Below are 16,110 nucleotides of genomic sequence, written 5' to 3' on the forward strand. Positions count from 1 at the left end.
AGCCATGATTACACCACTACACGCCAATCTGGACGACAGAGTACAACTTCATTTCAAAAAACAGAAAATTAGAAAGAGGAGGGATTATTGTGAGGAGGCAAACAATAAATTTTTATTGCAGTGGATAAAATTATGTTTTATGCTTAATAACAGTGGCATATATTTATTAAATTATTACTACACTGCTACTAAAGCATTGTCCTAATGCTTTATATTCTTTAACTTAGTCGTTCATAGGTGAGGCTTTCATTGTGTTCTAATAAGTAACAAAAAGTCCTTTTTTTTTTTCTGAGATGAATCCAGATTGAAGACCTTTGTCAACAAAATACAAAATGACTGGGTGTAAAATAATGAAAAATGCTGCCGTGAGCTAAATGTGTTTCCTTCCTTTTTTGAAACAGAGATTCCAGGGCGAATTTCCACTCATTAATAAGATGATTACCTCTGAAAAAAACTTTCAAATAAAATTAAACACAATTTTTTTAGCTTTTGGTAACTTTTTGCTGAGTATTTTTGCTTAATGCCCAGAATTCTGTACGGTTTCCTCCCAAGGAAGGAAGAGGAAATGGTGGGTGGTGTGGTGGCAGCAACTCGACCTCAACTAAGTCAAATTTCATCAGGAGGCTGGAAGTGGTGAAGAGCCCATGTTAGAGATCCTCCAGTTTGACAAGTGGTGGGGAGTTGTGTTTGTGGTTTCATGGCAACTATGTTTTTTATAAACATCTTTTGAAAAATGTTATTTTCCCTATGTATGCACCCCAGTTCTCTGGAAGTTGCCCATTTGTGTGTGCACTTATAAGGAGGTGAATCAAAGCTGCTTGCTAATGCCCTTTCCCTTCATTCATTCATTTCTCAAATAGTCATTGAGCAGCTCCTACTTGTTCAGGCCTTTGCTGATGACTAGAGATGCTGCAGGAAACAGAACAAAGGCTCTGGAGCATGGTGCTTTCTTTCCAGTCGAGGGAGATTAAAAAAACCAGGCAGGAGGTGGAGAGGAGCTCTTCTGGAATGCAAAATATAAGGTGGTGCCCAAAACACTGTGTATCAAAATAAATAATATTTTGATGCAATTATTTTTAAGAAATAAAAATCAATGCAAAAAACTCCATGGTGAATAAGATGTCCAAATTTATATTTATAACATGATATTTGCGTGACAAATGCAAACAAGAAAATAAAGCAAGATGGGGGTAGTGTGATGAGAGAGCAGTGCTATTTTGGATGGAGAGGTCAGGGAAGATGATTCCAAGGAGGGGTCCCAGGAGCAGAGGGCTGCATCCCTTGAGGGGGCCAGCTAGGAACACATGAAGAGAAAGCACTGGAGAAGGATCAGCAAGACAGGTGCACAGAGGTAGGAGAGGAGGGTGGCCAGTGTGGCTGGAACCTAGTAAGGAAAGGAACAGTGACCAACATTAGCTGGGAGCGGTGGCCAGGGGCCAGTTCATTCAAAGCTTTGTATATTGCCAGAATATTTTGAATATTTCCCTAAAACTGCAAATTAAAAGTAATTTTTATCTTGAATTATCTCAGGACTTGCCTCAGTTTTCTACTTTGTTTTAACTGTCTTTGGGACTCCTTCCTGTGTATGACCTTAAAGGATGGTTGTAAAGTCCTTCAAACATTTTTCGTATCAACTGTCTTAGTCCATTTTGTGCTGCATTAACAGAATAAGAACAGATTTATTTCTTGCAGTTCCAGGAGGCTGGGAACTCCAAGGTCAAGGGGCCTGCATCTGGCAAGGGCTTTTGTGCTGCACAGTCCCATGGTGGAAGGTGGAAGGACAAGAGAGCAAGAGAGGGTCGAACTCAATGTTACAACAAGTCCACTGTCTCATCACTAACCCGCTCCCAAGATAACAACACGCATCCAGGCATGAGAGCAGAGCCCTGGGGACCTAATCACCTCTTATCAGGCCCCAGCTCCCAACACTGTTGCACCGGGATTAAATGTCCGACACATGAAATTTGGGGGACACACTCAAACCATAGCATATAGTTTAAAAAATGTTTAAAGCCAACTCTTAAAATGAGTTATGCTAAGTGCAGCTACAGAAGAGCACATGAGCAGAGCTATCAGGAAATCAAACTTGCTATGGCTCAGAAGTCTGAAACAGGCCGGGCGCGGTGGCTCATGCCTGTAATCCCAGCACTTTGGGAGGCCGAGGCGGGTGGATCATGAGGTCAGCAGTTCGAGACCAGCCTGACCAACATGGTGAAATCCTGACTCTACTAAAAATACAAAAAATTATCTGGGTGTGGTGGTGCATGCCTGTAATCCCAGCACTTTGGGAGGCTAAGGCGGGCAGATCATGAGGTCAGGAGTTCTAGACCAGCCTGACCAATGTGGTGAAACCCCATCTTTATGAAAAATACAAAAAATTAGCCACGCATGGTGGCACATGCCTGTAATTGCAGCTACTCAGGAGGCTGAGGCAGGAGAATCACTTGAACATGGGAGGTGGAGGTTGCAGTGAGCTGAGACTGTACCACTGTAGTCTAGCATGGGCAACAGAGCGAGACTCCACCTCAAAAACAACAACAACAGCAACAAACAAAAAAAAGAAGTCTGAAATATTTGAGACCTACTATAAGGACTTACTATAACAGCATTTAAAATACTGGTTCTTAGCCTGAGATTCAGAAGGCTGTGAGTAAAATACAAACATGTACACGCTATGTGAAATGTCATATGTGCTAATCCATACTTTTCTGGAGACTTAGTACAAAGTTTTCATCAAATTCTCAAACAGGTCCAACGACTCCCAAAAGGTTAAGAAATACTGGTTTTGCTAAAGGGTAATGATTTTCTTTTTTATCATTTCATTCCTCTGCTTCCTCAAAAATTCATGGCTTGGCTAGGACAAAGTTGTCTCCAAAGATGCTTGTAAGGGAATAACCTTTACTAGTTCATTCAACAAGGCACTGGAAGAAGCAGCAGACAATGATGACATCTGCTTCCCAGCGGAGCTGGGAGAATAAATGGTTTAAGTCCAGTAAAGTGCTGAACACAGCACCTGACATGGCAGCCAGCTCTCAACACATATCTGCTACCAATGATCACAACCCTCACAACAGTTCTAGCTGTGTATAGTCTGAGGCACAGAGTAGCCTAGAGACTAATATTCAAAAAGAGGAAACCAATGAGGAAGAGAAAAATTCCAGCTGCCTGAGCTAGGACATGAGAGCATCCAGGCATGAGAGCACAGCCTGTACTGCTGGGTTTTATCAGCAGCATTTGGAGAAGCAGTTAAGTCAGATGGACCTCATGGGAGACAGCCCCTCATCTTCTGCTCCTTCTACTCACCAGCCGTGGGACCCTGAACGAAGACAACTTGGGGTTTTCATTTGTAAAACAGGAGGCATTATACCGTCTAACTTCTAACGTTGTCGTGAGTCCAAAGTGAAAGAATGCCTACAAATCTCTCAGTGCACGCGCGGTCATGTCTTAGAGCCGCTATTTTTGTTTTTTTTTTTTTTTTTGGGGGGGGGGATGGAGTCTCACTCTGTCACCCAGGCTGGAGTGCAGTGGCCGGATCTCAGCTCACTGCAAGCTCCGTCTCCTGGGTTTATGCCATTCTCCTGCCTCAGCCTCCCAAGCAGCTGGGACTACAGGCGCCCGCCACCTCGCCCGGCTAGTTTTTTGTATTTTTAGTAGAGACGGGGTTTCACCGTGTTAGCCAGGGGGGTCTCGATCTCCTGACCTCGTGATCCGCCCGTCTCGGCCTCCCAAAGTGCTGGGATTACAGGCTTGAGCCACCTCGCCCGGCTTATTTTTGTTTTTTCTTCCCCAAATGAGAAAAGAACACTGGTTTGAGTCTTTCTAAACAGGCTGGTGTTTCTGCTGTTCTGTATCTGGCCTTCTGTCCTTTGCTGTGAGAAAGACCTAACGCTAGCACTCATTCCCGGGTCTCTCACTAGCCACGTGACCTTGAAGGAGTCATTTGATCTTTCCACGCTTCTGATTCCTCACTAGTAAATGGAATTCTAATAGTATTAACCAGTTTTAGTATCTGCCAAAACTAGGCTTTTGATCCCTTTCTCAATGAATCTGTACTTTCTTTTGGTTTACTGAGGAAATGTACTCATATATTGAGTGTGCCAAAGACTTCTAGGCACTGATGATACAATGTGGAATAAAATGAAGTGCTGGCCGGGCTTGGTGGCTCACGCCTGTAATCCCAGCACTTCGGGAGGCCGAGGCAGGTGGACCACCTGAGGTCAGGAGTTTGAGACCAGCCTGGCCATCATGGTGAAGCCCCATCTCTACTAAAAATACAAAAATTAGCCAGGCATGGTGGTGGACACCTGTAATCTCAGCAACTGGGGAGGTTGAAGCAGGAGAATCGCTTGATCCTGGGAGGTTGAGGTTGCAGCGAGCTGAGATCACATCACTGCACTCCAGTCTGGGCAACAGATCGAAACTGTCTCAAAAATAAAAAATAAAAAAATTAAATTAAATTAAAAAAACGAAATCCTTACCCTCATAGAGCTTACAGTTATTGTGGTTAGCATAGAAATAAATCATAAATCAATCAGAGACCAACTAATTAAAGGGATTTTTTAAAATTCCCATTAATCACAGTAACAAGTACCCCAAGCTGACATACAGCCCTTTAAGTTTTCACATCCACATATTTTCTGGGCAACTCTTCCCAACTAAAAAATATTTTCAGCGTTTTTGTTTCACATAGGTCAATAGGGTAACATCCAATCATAAAGATCTGCCTTCTTAGCAATGCAGAAATTTTCCCGTCATATATATGTACAAATACATACACACACACACACATATGTACATATATATTAATGACAGAGTCATGCTCTGTTGCCTAGGCTGGAGTGCAGCGGCATGATCATAGCTCACTGCAACCTTGAATTCCTGGGCTCAGGCAATCCTTCCCCCCACCTCAGCCTATGGAGCCACTAGGACTACAAAAGCTTACCACAACGCCTGGCTAATTTTTCTTTCAAGATGCGGTCTCACCATGTTGTCCAGCCTGACCTGGAACTCCTGGGCTCAAGTGCTCCTCCCGTCTCGGCCTCCCAAAGTGCTAGGATTATAGGCACTTTCCCATAATATTTATAATAATTAAAGGAGCAAATAGATAGGCAATTGCCTAAGAGCCGACAGACAGTCATGGATTTTTAGCAAGGGATTTGTGTTCTTATAGATAAAATAAAGCCTGTCTCTTGGAATGGGCGTAACAACGTCACTGTATGTTTTATAAGAACTATTGTATCGTCTATTAATGATACTTGATTGTTAATAAAATTTTTTTAGCCTGGGCTTCAGGAAATCGTGAATGAAATACACACACACACAAACTGTATGCAAAATTTCACACACACGCCATCTACAATATGCATGGCAACACCAGAAAGTTCCAGGCCTTAGGGAGGGTCTTACTTCCTAGAATCTGCTGTAACATCACTTCACAGGATTTGTTGTGAGTGCTTGAGTCACAGTTGGCGCTCAATAAAGATGCGTTCTTCTTTTAAACACAAAACTGTCCATTGATACGGCAGATTCCGTTCTTAGGCATCATTAATCGCAGAAACAAGAGGGCGGCCCGTTTTCTCCAGGCGCTCTCAGTCCAGGGATGTGCCCGCTCCGCAGCCACACAAGCTGTCGTGGGATAGGGTCAAAGAGGTCAAAGCGCTGTGGGTGCGCACGCGCCGCCCACGCCCTCGCTGCCCTCCCGGAGCGTGGGCGAGTGATTCCGACTGTGCAGCAGAAACCCAGGGTCTCACGGGAAAGAGGAAACCCGCCCGCGCCCAGCCTCCAAGCGACGCTCTCCATGACGACCGGCACTTGGCAACGGCCCCGCCCCGCCCCGCCCCGCCCCGCTACGTGGGGACTAGCGTGCTGCCCCGCCCCGCTACGTCGCGACCAGCGTTCTACGTCACGGCGGTGCGCCGGAAGTGGCTGAGGATTGCGCCAGAAAACCCGGAAGTGGCAGCTTTAGGATTTTTCTGCTGGCTCTGACTCCGGTCCTGCGATGGGTTGCGACGGGGGAACAATTCCCAAGAGGCATGAACTGGTGAAGGGGCCGAAGAAGGTTGAGAAGGTCAGTGATGTGGGCGAGCTGTTGGGGACCGGGGTTAGTGGGAATTTGACGACCCCAGGAAACGAGAGGAAGTAAGAAGGGGGAGCCAGCGGGATTGCAGACCTAGCTGCGGTCTTTTATTCCATTCACAGGACTCAAAATTAACAACAGTATTAAGAGTGGACATTCAATGAGTGCTGCCTATTGCCGTTCACCGGACAGTAATATTAACACGGAATGTCGCATGTAATTATCACAGTAGCCCTGTGGCTACATACTGTCATCCTCATTTTCAGACATGGAAGTTGAGGCTCAAAAGGAGAAAGCTGCAAAGCTAGTAAATGGCAGAGCTAGAATTTGAACCCTACCTGCGGCCAGTAGCAATAATACAAATACCTGGTGTATATTGAGTTTTGTATACACTAACGTCATTTGCTCGGAGAAGCCTTCCCAAACTGTTCCCTTACCACATCCTTGTATAGACTGTCTTATCACCCTGCACAGGGCTGTTCGTGGTTGATTTGTATCAGTCTTCCCCGCTAGATGGTAAGTTCTTGATAGCAGAGGCTACCCCCTCTTTTTCTCTGCAACTAGCATAGTTCCTGGCACAGTAAATATTCTGAGTAAATAAATGAGTGAATAATCCCTAATCTCACAAGCAATGGAGGAAATTATAATAATTTCTTTGCTACTGACAGGAACACTGAGTCCAGGGATATTCAAGTGACTAAGATCACACAGCTGGTAGGTAGTGAAGCTAGGATTCCCATCCATTTATTTGGGATTTCAGAGTTAGCACTAGTAATTACTTTTTAATGATAAAATATTTGTAAAGCACCTAGTGGAGTGCCTGGCACACGTGGAGACTTCATGTATTCTGATTCAGGAGCCGGAGAGTTTGTTTTAAAAGGTAAACGCTTGATGTCACTATTGTATTTGAAGCGTTCCAGTGACTGCCCATCACATTAAGAATAAAATCTCATCGGGCCCTGTGAGCAGACCCAGCCTGTGTTTCTGACCTTATCTTCTGTCCCTCTACATCTCTTTCATACTGTTGTAGCTAAACAGTCCTCTTGTTCTTCAACTTGGAGTGTGAATTCATCCATCTGAAATATTCTTCACTGAGACTGTCACATGATGAGTTTCTTTACTTCATTCAGTTCTTTACTCAAATGTTATCTGTCCACTGTAGCTGAAATGTGCCTCACTTCCAATATTGTCTCTTCTCTTCTTTACAGTGCCTACCACTGTGTTATTTGTTTATTGTCTCTTTCCCATGTAGACAGGAACCTTGGGTGTCCTGTCTGTAACCCCTACCATGTGTCTGCCACATTAATAGACACCTAAAAAATATGTGTGAATATGAGAATGAATGAATACCCAAGAGGATGAAGTGTATCCTCTGATCATACCTACATTTAAACAGGCTAATGCTGGATAATTATCATTCATGAGTGCTTTTTTGGCTTTTACCAAAGAAGTGTTCAGCTCAGTTTTGTTTTCTTGTGCACTGGGCTGAAAAAGAGTAGCTTAATGGAAGGCTTGACAAGAAACAGGTGTCGGAAGAGGGCAGAAAAGAAGGAAGAGCGATTCAAAAAAGCCAGAATGCCTAGGCAGGATGGATTTTTGTTGTCACTATTCACACAACAAATGCTTAATAAGTGGTTACCATATATACATTGTTGTAGGCTCCAGGGATATAGCAGTGAACAAGACAGAGTGTAGCCCTGGTGGAGCTTACATTTCAAATCAATATTGTGAAATCTGCCCTGGTTCTTAACGCAGAGCACCTAAATTCCTTGTAATTTCCTGGGTGACAGGATCATCTTTTGTTCTAATAAGGCAATTCTTGGTGGGCTCCTGGATGGGAGCTTGTCACCAGAAACACCAAACCAAGATTAGAAGCTTGGAACTTTCAACCCCACCTCACCCCCATCCTTTAGGGAAGAGGAGAGGAATTGGGCATGGAGTTAATAATCCATCATGCCTACATGGGGAGGTCTCCATAAAGAAGTTGAGGGTTTGGAGATTTTCTAGGTTGCCGACCGCATCCACATGCTAGGAGAGTTACCCCAGCTCCATGGGGACAGCCCTGCACTTTGGACCCTTGCAGACTATACCCTAGGTGCTTCTTTATCTTGCTGTTTATGTCCTTAAAATGTATTTGTAATAAATCAGCAATGGTAACTGAACTGTTTTCCCACATCTGTGAGACACTAGCAGATTATCAAACCTGAGTGAGGGATCGTGGTAGCCTTTGATTTATAGACAGAAGCACAGGTGACAACTTTTGAATTTGTGATTAGCATCTAAAGTCGGGGTAGGGGACAGTATTATGGGACTGAGCCCTTAACCTTTGGGATTTGAGGCCGTATCCAAATAGGTAGTATCAAAGTTGAGTTTAGTTGTGAGACACGTGGCTGCTATCAGAGAGTTGCTTGGTGTGGGGAAATCCCATACACTTTGTCAGAAGTGTTCTGGAAGTATTGAGTGTTGTGAGTGAAAGCATAGAAAAAACACTTGTCTGGCCGGGCGCGGTGGCTCATGCCTATAATCCCAGCACTTTGGGAGGCCGAGGTGGGCAGATCACAAGGTCAGGAGATCGAGACCATCCTGGCTAACACAGTGAAACCCTGTCTCTACTAAAAATACAAAGAATTAGCTGGGTGTGGTGGCGGGCGCTTGTAGTCCCAGCTTCTCAGGAGGCTGAGGCAGGAGAATGGCGTGAACCCAGAATGGCGTGAACCCAGGAGGCAGAGCTTACAGTGAGCCGAGATAGCGCCACAGCACTCCAGCCTGGGCGACAGAGCAAGACTCCGTCTCAAAAAAAAAAAAAAAAAAAAAACCCAAAAACACTTGTCTTTCCAGTACAGATAGTAAAAACTTAAAAGATGAAAAACCCTAGAAAAGAAGAGAGACCCTGGTAAAGACATGTTTTACTGCTTTTTGGGGGGAACCAATTTTTAAAGGCCTGGATAAGGAGTGATTTGTCACTTTTCTTCCTGTCCCCAACTCTCTGAGGTGCTTTTTGAATATAACCTAACCTCTTGGTGCCTCGCTTTCCTCATCTACAAAAGTGAAAATACTAACTCATACGGTTTTTCTGAGGATTAAAAAGTTAAGTCATGGAAACTGCTTAGCATGGTGCCTGGCACACAGTAAGCACTTAAGCAGTTTTTACTTTAAAAATTAAATTCAGAGGGCCAGGTGTGTTGGCTTACACCTCTAAACTCAGCACTTTGGGAGAGTGAGGCAGGAGGATCTCTTGAGCCTAGCAGTTGGAGAACAGCCTGGGCAACACAGGGAGACCTCTTAAGAAAAATAAAATAAAGTTAGCTGGGAATAGTGGCGCTTGCTTGTGGTCCTAGCTACTTGGGAGGCTAAGGGGGAGGATTGCTTGAGCCCAGGAAAATTGAGGCTGCAGTAAGCTGTGATTGTGCCACTGCAGCCCAGCCTGGGCAACAGAGCAAGACCCTGTCTCAAAAAATAAATTAATAAAATAAATTCAGCGGGATTGTTTTCATTGTCTTTTTTTCTTTTCTCTTCCTATTTTCTTCCAAATGTGCCGTCCTGTTACATTATTCAGGTTCGGCATTTGAAGACTGGGAAAGAGTGGTGCAGTCTAACAGTGAAGGGAAAACAGGAATGGGAAGGAGTGGGACATGGAATATGATGTATGTGGAAATGTCATTCGAGGGCCAGGGAGGGTCTTATGTCTGATTTTCATCCTGTGGATAAAGTTTGATGTATCCCTTAGTACATAAGCCCCAAAACACTTATTTCTATTAAATTGAACATTTTATAAAGTATTATGTAGTCTTTGTTCTGAACTTTTAAAAAAAAAAATGCTTGTCTTCTTAGTTCTTAAGTCTTTAAAATCTGCCACAACTGAGGGGGCTTTCCCATTGTTAGAAATTAATCTAACACACTTCGTGTTTCTCTTCTGTATGGCCTCCCTCATTTATTATGAAGATTCAGATGTTAATATTTGTATGTGGCTTACATGAATAGTTTAATAATTTTATGTAAACTCTTTTTCTTTGTACATGTCATATGTAGATGGGCCTTTATTTGATGTAGTATTAATTACTTGTGACTTTTAAAATCCTGACTTCAGCCAGGCACAGTTGCTCATGCTTGTAATTCCAGCACTTTGGATGGCTGAGATGGGCGGATCAGTGGAGTCCAGGAGTTTGAGAGCAACATGGCAAAACCACGTCTCTACAAAAAATGACGGAAATTAACCAGGCGTGGTGGTGTGCACCTGTAGTCCCAGCTACTCCCGAGGCTGAGGTGGGAGGATTGCTTGAGTCCGGGAGGTGGAAGCTGCAGTGAGCGAAGATTGCGCCACTACACTCCAGCCTGGGCAACAGAGTGAGACCCCGTCTCAAAAGCAAACAAACAAAACAAAACCCAGCTTCCTATGTCATTTTCATTATCTTTGATTTAAAAAAGAAAAATCATTACAGTGTGGTATTACTGAATATACTTTTATATGTAGAATTGTGAACCATGTGTCTTTCAGAGATGAAAATTAATTGAATTTTTTTGTTTTTTATTAGGTCGACAAAGATGCTGAATTAGTAGCCCAATGGAACTATTGTACTCTAAGTCAGGAAATATTAAGACGACCAATAGTTGCCTGTGAACTTGGCAGGTATGGTTTTTACAGTTAGTGAAGATGAGTTTATGAAGTGATTTTGAGGAGAATTTTGATGTGTAAATGCAGTTTTCCCTTCCTCAAGCGTGAATTATCCCAAGCAGATTTGTGAAGCATAGGCTGTCGTTCCCTGGCTCTGAACATAGTTCTGCACTCTTCTAGTCAGTTTGGTTTATTTAATCCATGGTTTGAAAACTCAGGGGCCGGGCTGGGTGCAGTGGCTCACGCCTGTAATCCCACCACTTTGGGAGGCTGAGGAGGAAGGGTCACTTAAGTCCAGGAGTTCGAGACTAGTCTGGGCAATATAGTGAAACCACACCTCTACAAAAAAATAAAATTAGCCTGGCATGGTGGCATGTTCCTGTAGTCCCAGCTGTTCAGGAGGCTGAGGCAGGAGGAGCCTGTGAGTCTGGGAGGTTGAGGCTGTAGTAAGCTATAATTCCACTACTGTACCCCAGCCTGTGCAAGAGTGAGACCCTGTCTCAAAAAAAAAAAAAAAGCAAACTCAGGGGCCAATAGAAGGTAAGTTACAAGCATAAACACGTGAAGGAGCCATGCGAGGAACAGGAGAGAATGGCAGGGAATGGAGAATACTGGAGAGTCCATGTCCTGTTCAAAGCAGGAGCTGCCACTCAGTTCCAGCCAGTTTTTATAGCTCAATGGTATGGGCCTAGTGATTCCACACCTTCTGGTTTTAATTTTTAAAGAAAAATAGGGGCCGGGCGCGGTGGCTCACGCCTGTAATCCCAGCACTTTGGGAGGCCGAGGCGGGCGGATCACAAGGTCAGGAGATCGAGACCACAGTGAAACCCTGTCTCTACTAAAAATACAAAAAATTAGCCGGGCGCCGTGGCGGGCGCCTGTAGTCCCAGCTACTCGGGAGGCTGAGGCAGGAGAATGGCGTGAACCCGGGAGACGGAGCTTGCAGTGAGCCGAGATCGCGCCACTGCACTCCAGCCTGGGCAACAGAGCGAGACTCCATCTCAAAAAAAAAAAGAAAAGAAAAGAAAAATAGGGAATGTGTACTTATACATTAAATTTCCCAATTAAAAAAATCCTTGTTCAGGTTACATTCAGCCTTCTGAATGCCAGTTTGCCACCTTGGATTTAAACTAATTTCTGACTGGACGCATTGGCTCATGCCTGTAATCCCAGCACTTTGGGAGGCTGAGGTAAGCGAATCACCTGAGGTCAGGAGTTTGAGACCAGCCTGGCCAATATGGTGAAACCCTGTATCTACTAAAAATACAAAAATCAGCCAGGCATGGTGGTGGGCGCCTGTAATCCCAGCTACTTGGGAGGCTGAGGCAGGAGAATTGCTTGAACTAGGGAGGCGGAGGTTGCAGTGAGCCGAGATTGCACTATTGCACTCCAGTCTGGGCGACAAGAGTGAAACTCTGTCTCAAATAAATAAATAAATTCCTTCTTTGTATGCTCTGGAAATAGTTGAAACAGGGTTAAATTTACTTTTTAATAATTCAGGGCATTTCTCTTATCAAATGTAAATGACTTGGATTGTGGTCAGTTTATTCTTCCTCCTTTGGTTATTTGAAAGTTGCTTGTTGACATAATATTCTAATACTTACTATTGCAGACTGTATAACAAAGATGCCGTCATTGAGTTTCTCTTGGACAAATCTGCAGAAAAGGCTCTTGGGAAGGCAGCATCTCACATTAAAAGCATTAAGGTAACACTAGTGATTCTGAAGTGCTGTGAGGGTCTGAAAAGTGGCTGAGGTTTATTCTGTAGAATTTATACACGTTAAAGACTGAACTCAGAAATTTGGGATTCCATTCCCACCCGGCCATCTAATACACATATGATCTTGGGAGGTCACGTAAATCTCAAGCCATGAGTTCCACCATGCGTACTTCCTTCATTATAAATCTGTTGTGATTTCACCTGTGTGCTGTGCTTTGAAATTTTTGATGTTCTGTATTAATGTTGGGAGGCATTATTTTTGTAATTAAGATTCACCTACTTGGATTTTGGGTTTGGAAGGTACTTTTGTAGAATTAGAGAATTTTGTGGATCACTGTTAAATCATGTGGTTACCATCTGGTGATTAGAGGTTCTGATTGGCAGTTAAAGTTCTTCCATAAAAGTTGAAAAAACAAGTTTTTTTGATAAAGGAACTTTCTTGAGAGGACACAGCTTTTTAAATATAGTCAGTGGGAGAAAAGAAAGGTAGTGAAGAATTTGAGAACCATGAGGCTAGTCAAACCTTCATCTCACTGTAAATGACTTACTTGAGGCCACATGGCTAGTGAAGTACTTAAACCAGAACCAGATCCCTTAACTCCCAATCTAAGGCTATAGGTTTTGCCTTGTTTTTCTTTCTTTCATATTATTATATTAGGCTTTTTGTTCAAATTCTTGGGATTGATTACAGGATATGTTCATTTCAGGCAAATTTGTAATTCTGAAATGTAGCTAATGATAGTGCTGTAGAAATTGTTCTGATTTTAGTGGTCTTTTACCTTGTGGAAGAGAATTTATTCCTGAAAAACCTGTGCTAGTATGAATCGTCTTACATCAAAAATGTGGTGAACGATTCTTTAGTAGTTCGTAAGTGCTATGATTGGGTTTTCACTGGCATGTGTAAGATGTGCCTCCCTCAAACCTTGTGACATCAGCACATTACTCATCTGATGAGAAACAAATTGCAGTTATTGAAATTAATTCTTACAGTTCTATACTTAAAATACATGTAATATTCAGTTTTATGTGGTTGAATCTTTAATGGAAAAAATCTCCAAGAAATTAGAACAGTAAAGAAAAAAAAGGATACAATTAAAACAGTGCTAATGCATAAGATTGTCATTACTGTCAATTGATAGTCCACAAATACTCGGAGCAGAGAACTCAGTGAGACATGTGCTAGTTCTCAGCCAGGAAGCTGATGTATGAATGGTGATTTGCCTTTTGAGACACTCACCTGCTCTCTAGAGTGTTGAAGTCAAAATGGCCTCATTAAATATGAAGAAGTGCCTTGAATGCGAAAGTAGAGCTATTGTATCAAATTCTTTGTAAAGTTGGAAATTCTTGAAAACCTGAATAGCTGTGTCTTGGAGTATGACAGTATTTTCTGGCTAATATTCTGCCTTAGCTTTTAGGCCATGGCCTCAGATTTTACTGTCTATTCAATGATTTATATATATATATTTTTTTGTTTTGCTTTTTTCAACAATTGTATAAATATAGATGGTCGATAACATGAAGCAGCCTCAGGAGAGAAAGCATTCCGTTCTGGGTGGAACCCATGCAAAACTTTCTCTTAGTGGAGTAATTTTTTATATGAGAAGGTACTTTTCCTTAAGTTAAAAAAATTTGTATGGTAGAAATAACTAATTTACTTGCTAGTCAGTGAATTGAAAAGATCTTGTTTTCTGTTTTTTTTTTTTTTTTGAGATGGAGTTTCTCTCTTGTTGTCCAGGCTCGAGTGCAATGGCGCGATCTTGGCTCACTGCACCTCCGCCTCCTGGGTTTAAGTGATTCTCCTGCCTCAGCCTCTTGAGGAGCTGGGATTACAGGCATGCTCCACCATGCCTGGCTAATTTTGTATTTTTAGTAGAGAGAAGGTTTCTTCATGTTGGTCAGGCTGGTCTTGAACTCCCGACATCAGGTGATCTGCTCACCTCAGCTTCCCAAAGTGCTGGGATTACAGGCTTGAGCCACCATGTCCCGGCCTTGTTTTCTGTTTTCTATTTATAGTTTAATATTATATCTGTGTTTCTTATGGACCAGAGGAAAGTAACTATGAGGAAGAGATTTTGATGGGAAGGGCTAGAATAACAATTTGTTGACTTAGGTGGTTAAGGCAAAGGATGGTCTGTGTATCACATGAATTGTTAAAATATTAATGGTTTTTCCCAGAATGTGACAGAGCTGAAGCTTTCTGATAATCCTGCCTGGGAAGGGGATAAAGGAAATACTAAAGGTGACAAGCATGATGACCTCCAGCGGGCACGTTTCATCTGCCCCGTTGTGGGCCTGGAGATGAATGGCCGACACAGGTTAGTGATGCATCTGGGACAGATGATGTGGGAGGCTGGAGAAATAATGCCGGTCTTGGTAGCAGTGGTGCCATAGCTTAGCAATCATGTGACTTTCTTTCCGGTGTCCTTGGTTTGGTAGCACCTTAGAGGAAGTGGTGCTCGGTCATGAGCACATTAATTTCCATCAGCCATTGCTACAGGACTTCCAGCAAGACCTAGCCTGGTCTATGGCCTTCTGTTCTTGACGTAGGGAAACAAAACCTGAAGTGAAGTGGGATTCTGAGAAGTTCTCATGTGACACTTATGAAACCTGAGTTTAGTTCTTAGATCATCTTTTCCTGTGGGACAGAAAGCAAAGGGCAAATATTTCCCATCAAGCAAATCCCATTTCCTTCTAGTTACTAATTTTTAATTTTTATTATGTTTTATAGTTTTATTTTTATCCTTTTTGTTTTTTTAGTAGAGATGAGATCTCACTTTGTTGCCCAGGCTGGTCTTGAGTTAACTGGCCTCAAGCGATCCTGCCCAAGTACCCCAAGTGCTGGGATTGTAGGCGTAAGCCACCACGCCCAGCCACTAAGTTTTATTTTCGTAGAGATAGGGTCTCCCTATGTTGGCCAGGCTGGATTCAAATTCCTGGCCTTGAATGATCCTCCCAAAGCCCTGGGATAACATATGGGTGCCACTGCACTTGGTCACAAATGCTGAACGTTATGCAGTAGCAGGCAGAGTTATGGAACCTGTGGTTAATCAGTCAACCAAAGGCTCAAAAAAATGTTAACTTACCTTGAATTTGTAACAGATTCCTTGGCTATAGCACGAGGAATCTTATGGTTGAGATTTTGTGTAGCAAATGTAAGCAACCTGTATATTTTCCTCTTTCAAAAATATGAAGAGTTGAATGGGTTAGTACATGCTTTTTTATAGGATGTCTCACTAAGCAAAAGTGTTAAGCCCTTTCCCCCACTGTTGAGAAGTACAGGTATACCTCGGAGATATTGTGCGTTCTATTCCAGACCACCACAATAAAACAAATATTACCGTAAAGCAAGTCACAGAAAATTTTGGTTTCTTAGGACGTATAAAAGTTATCTTTAGCAGGGCACACTGGCTCCCACCTATAATCCCAGCACTTTGGGAGGCCAAGACAGGAGGATTGCTTGAGGCTAGGAGTTTGAGACCAGCCTGGTTAACAAGGTGAGGCACTGTCTTTACAAAACAAAATTTCTTTTCAGTTAGCCAGCCGTGGTGGCATGCCCCTATAGAACTCGCTACTTGGGAGGCTGAGGCAGGAGGATTGCTTGAGCCCAGGAATTCAAGGCTACAGTGAGGTATGATCATGCCACTGCAGAGCCTGGGTGACAGAGCGAGACCCTGTCTCAAAAAAAAAAAAAAAAAAAACGTT

General features: G+C 43.0%; 1 protein-coding gene and 1 non-coding gene across 4 annotated transcripts in view; both read left to right on the forward strand.

The window, feature by feature from the left end:
• Window positions 1–5,896: 5,896 nt before the first annotated feature.
• RTF2 (replication termination factor 2) overlaps window positions 5,897–16,110 on the forward strand; it is a 57,896-nt gene continuing 47,682 nt past the window's right edge. For 2 of the 3 annotated variants that reach the window (XM_033186809.1, XM_033186808.1), the window contains exons 1-4: window positions 5,897–6,067; window positions 10,609–10,703; window positions 12,301–12,394; window positions 14,584–14,723. In XM_033186809.1, coding sequence (XP_033042700.1) covers window positions 5,999–6,067; window positions 10,609–10,703; window positions 12,301–12,394; window positions 14,584–14,723 — 398 coding nt within the window. In that variant the 5' untranslated portion in view covers window positions 5,897–5,998. The remainder of the gene's footprint in view (window positions 6,068–10,608; window positions 10,704–12,300; window positions 12,395–14,583; window positions 14,724–16,110) is intronic. The other variant, XM_033186811.1, reaches the window with a different exon arrangement.
• LOC117069168 lies at window positions 13,261–13,361 on the forward strand. Its single transcript, XR_004431416.1, has one exon. It is a non-coding gene; the product is annotated as a small nucleolar RNA U13 (small nucleolar RNA).

This window comes from Trachypithecus francoisi, unplaced genomic scaffold, assembly GCF_009764315.1.
Source record: "Trachypithecus francoisi isolate TF-2019V2 unplaced genomic scaffold, Tfra_2.0 Lachesis_group21, whole genome shotgun sequence".
In the NCBI taxonomy this organism is placed as follows: domain Eukaryota; kingdom Metazoa; phylum Chordata; class Mammalia; order Primates; family Cercopithecidae; genus Trachypithecus; species Trachypithecus francoisi.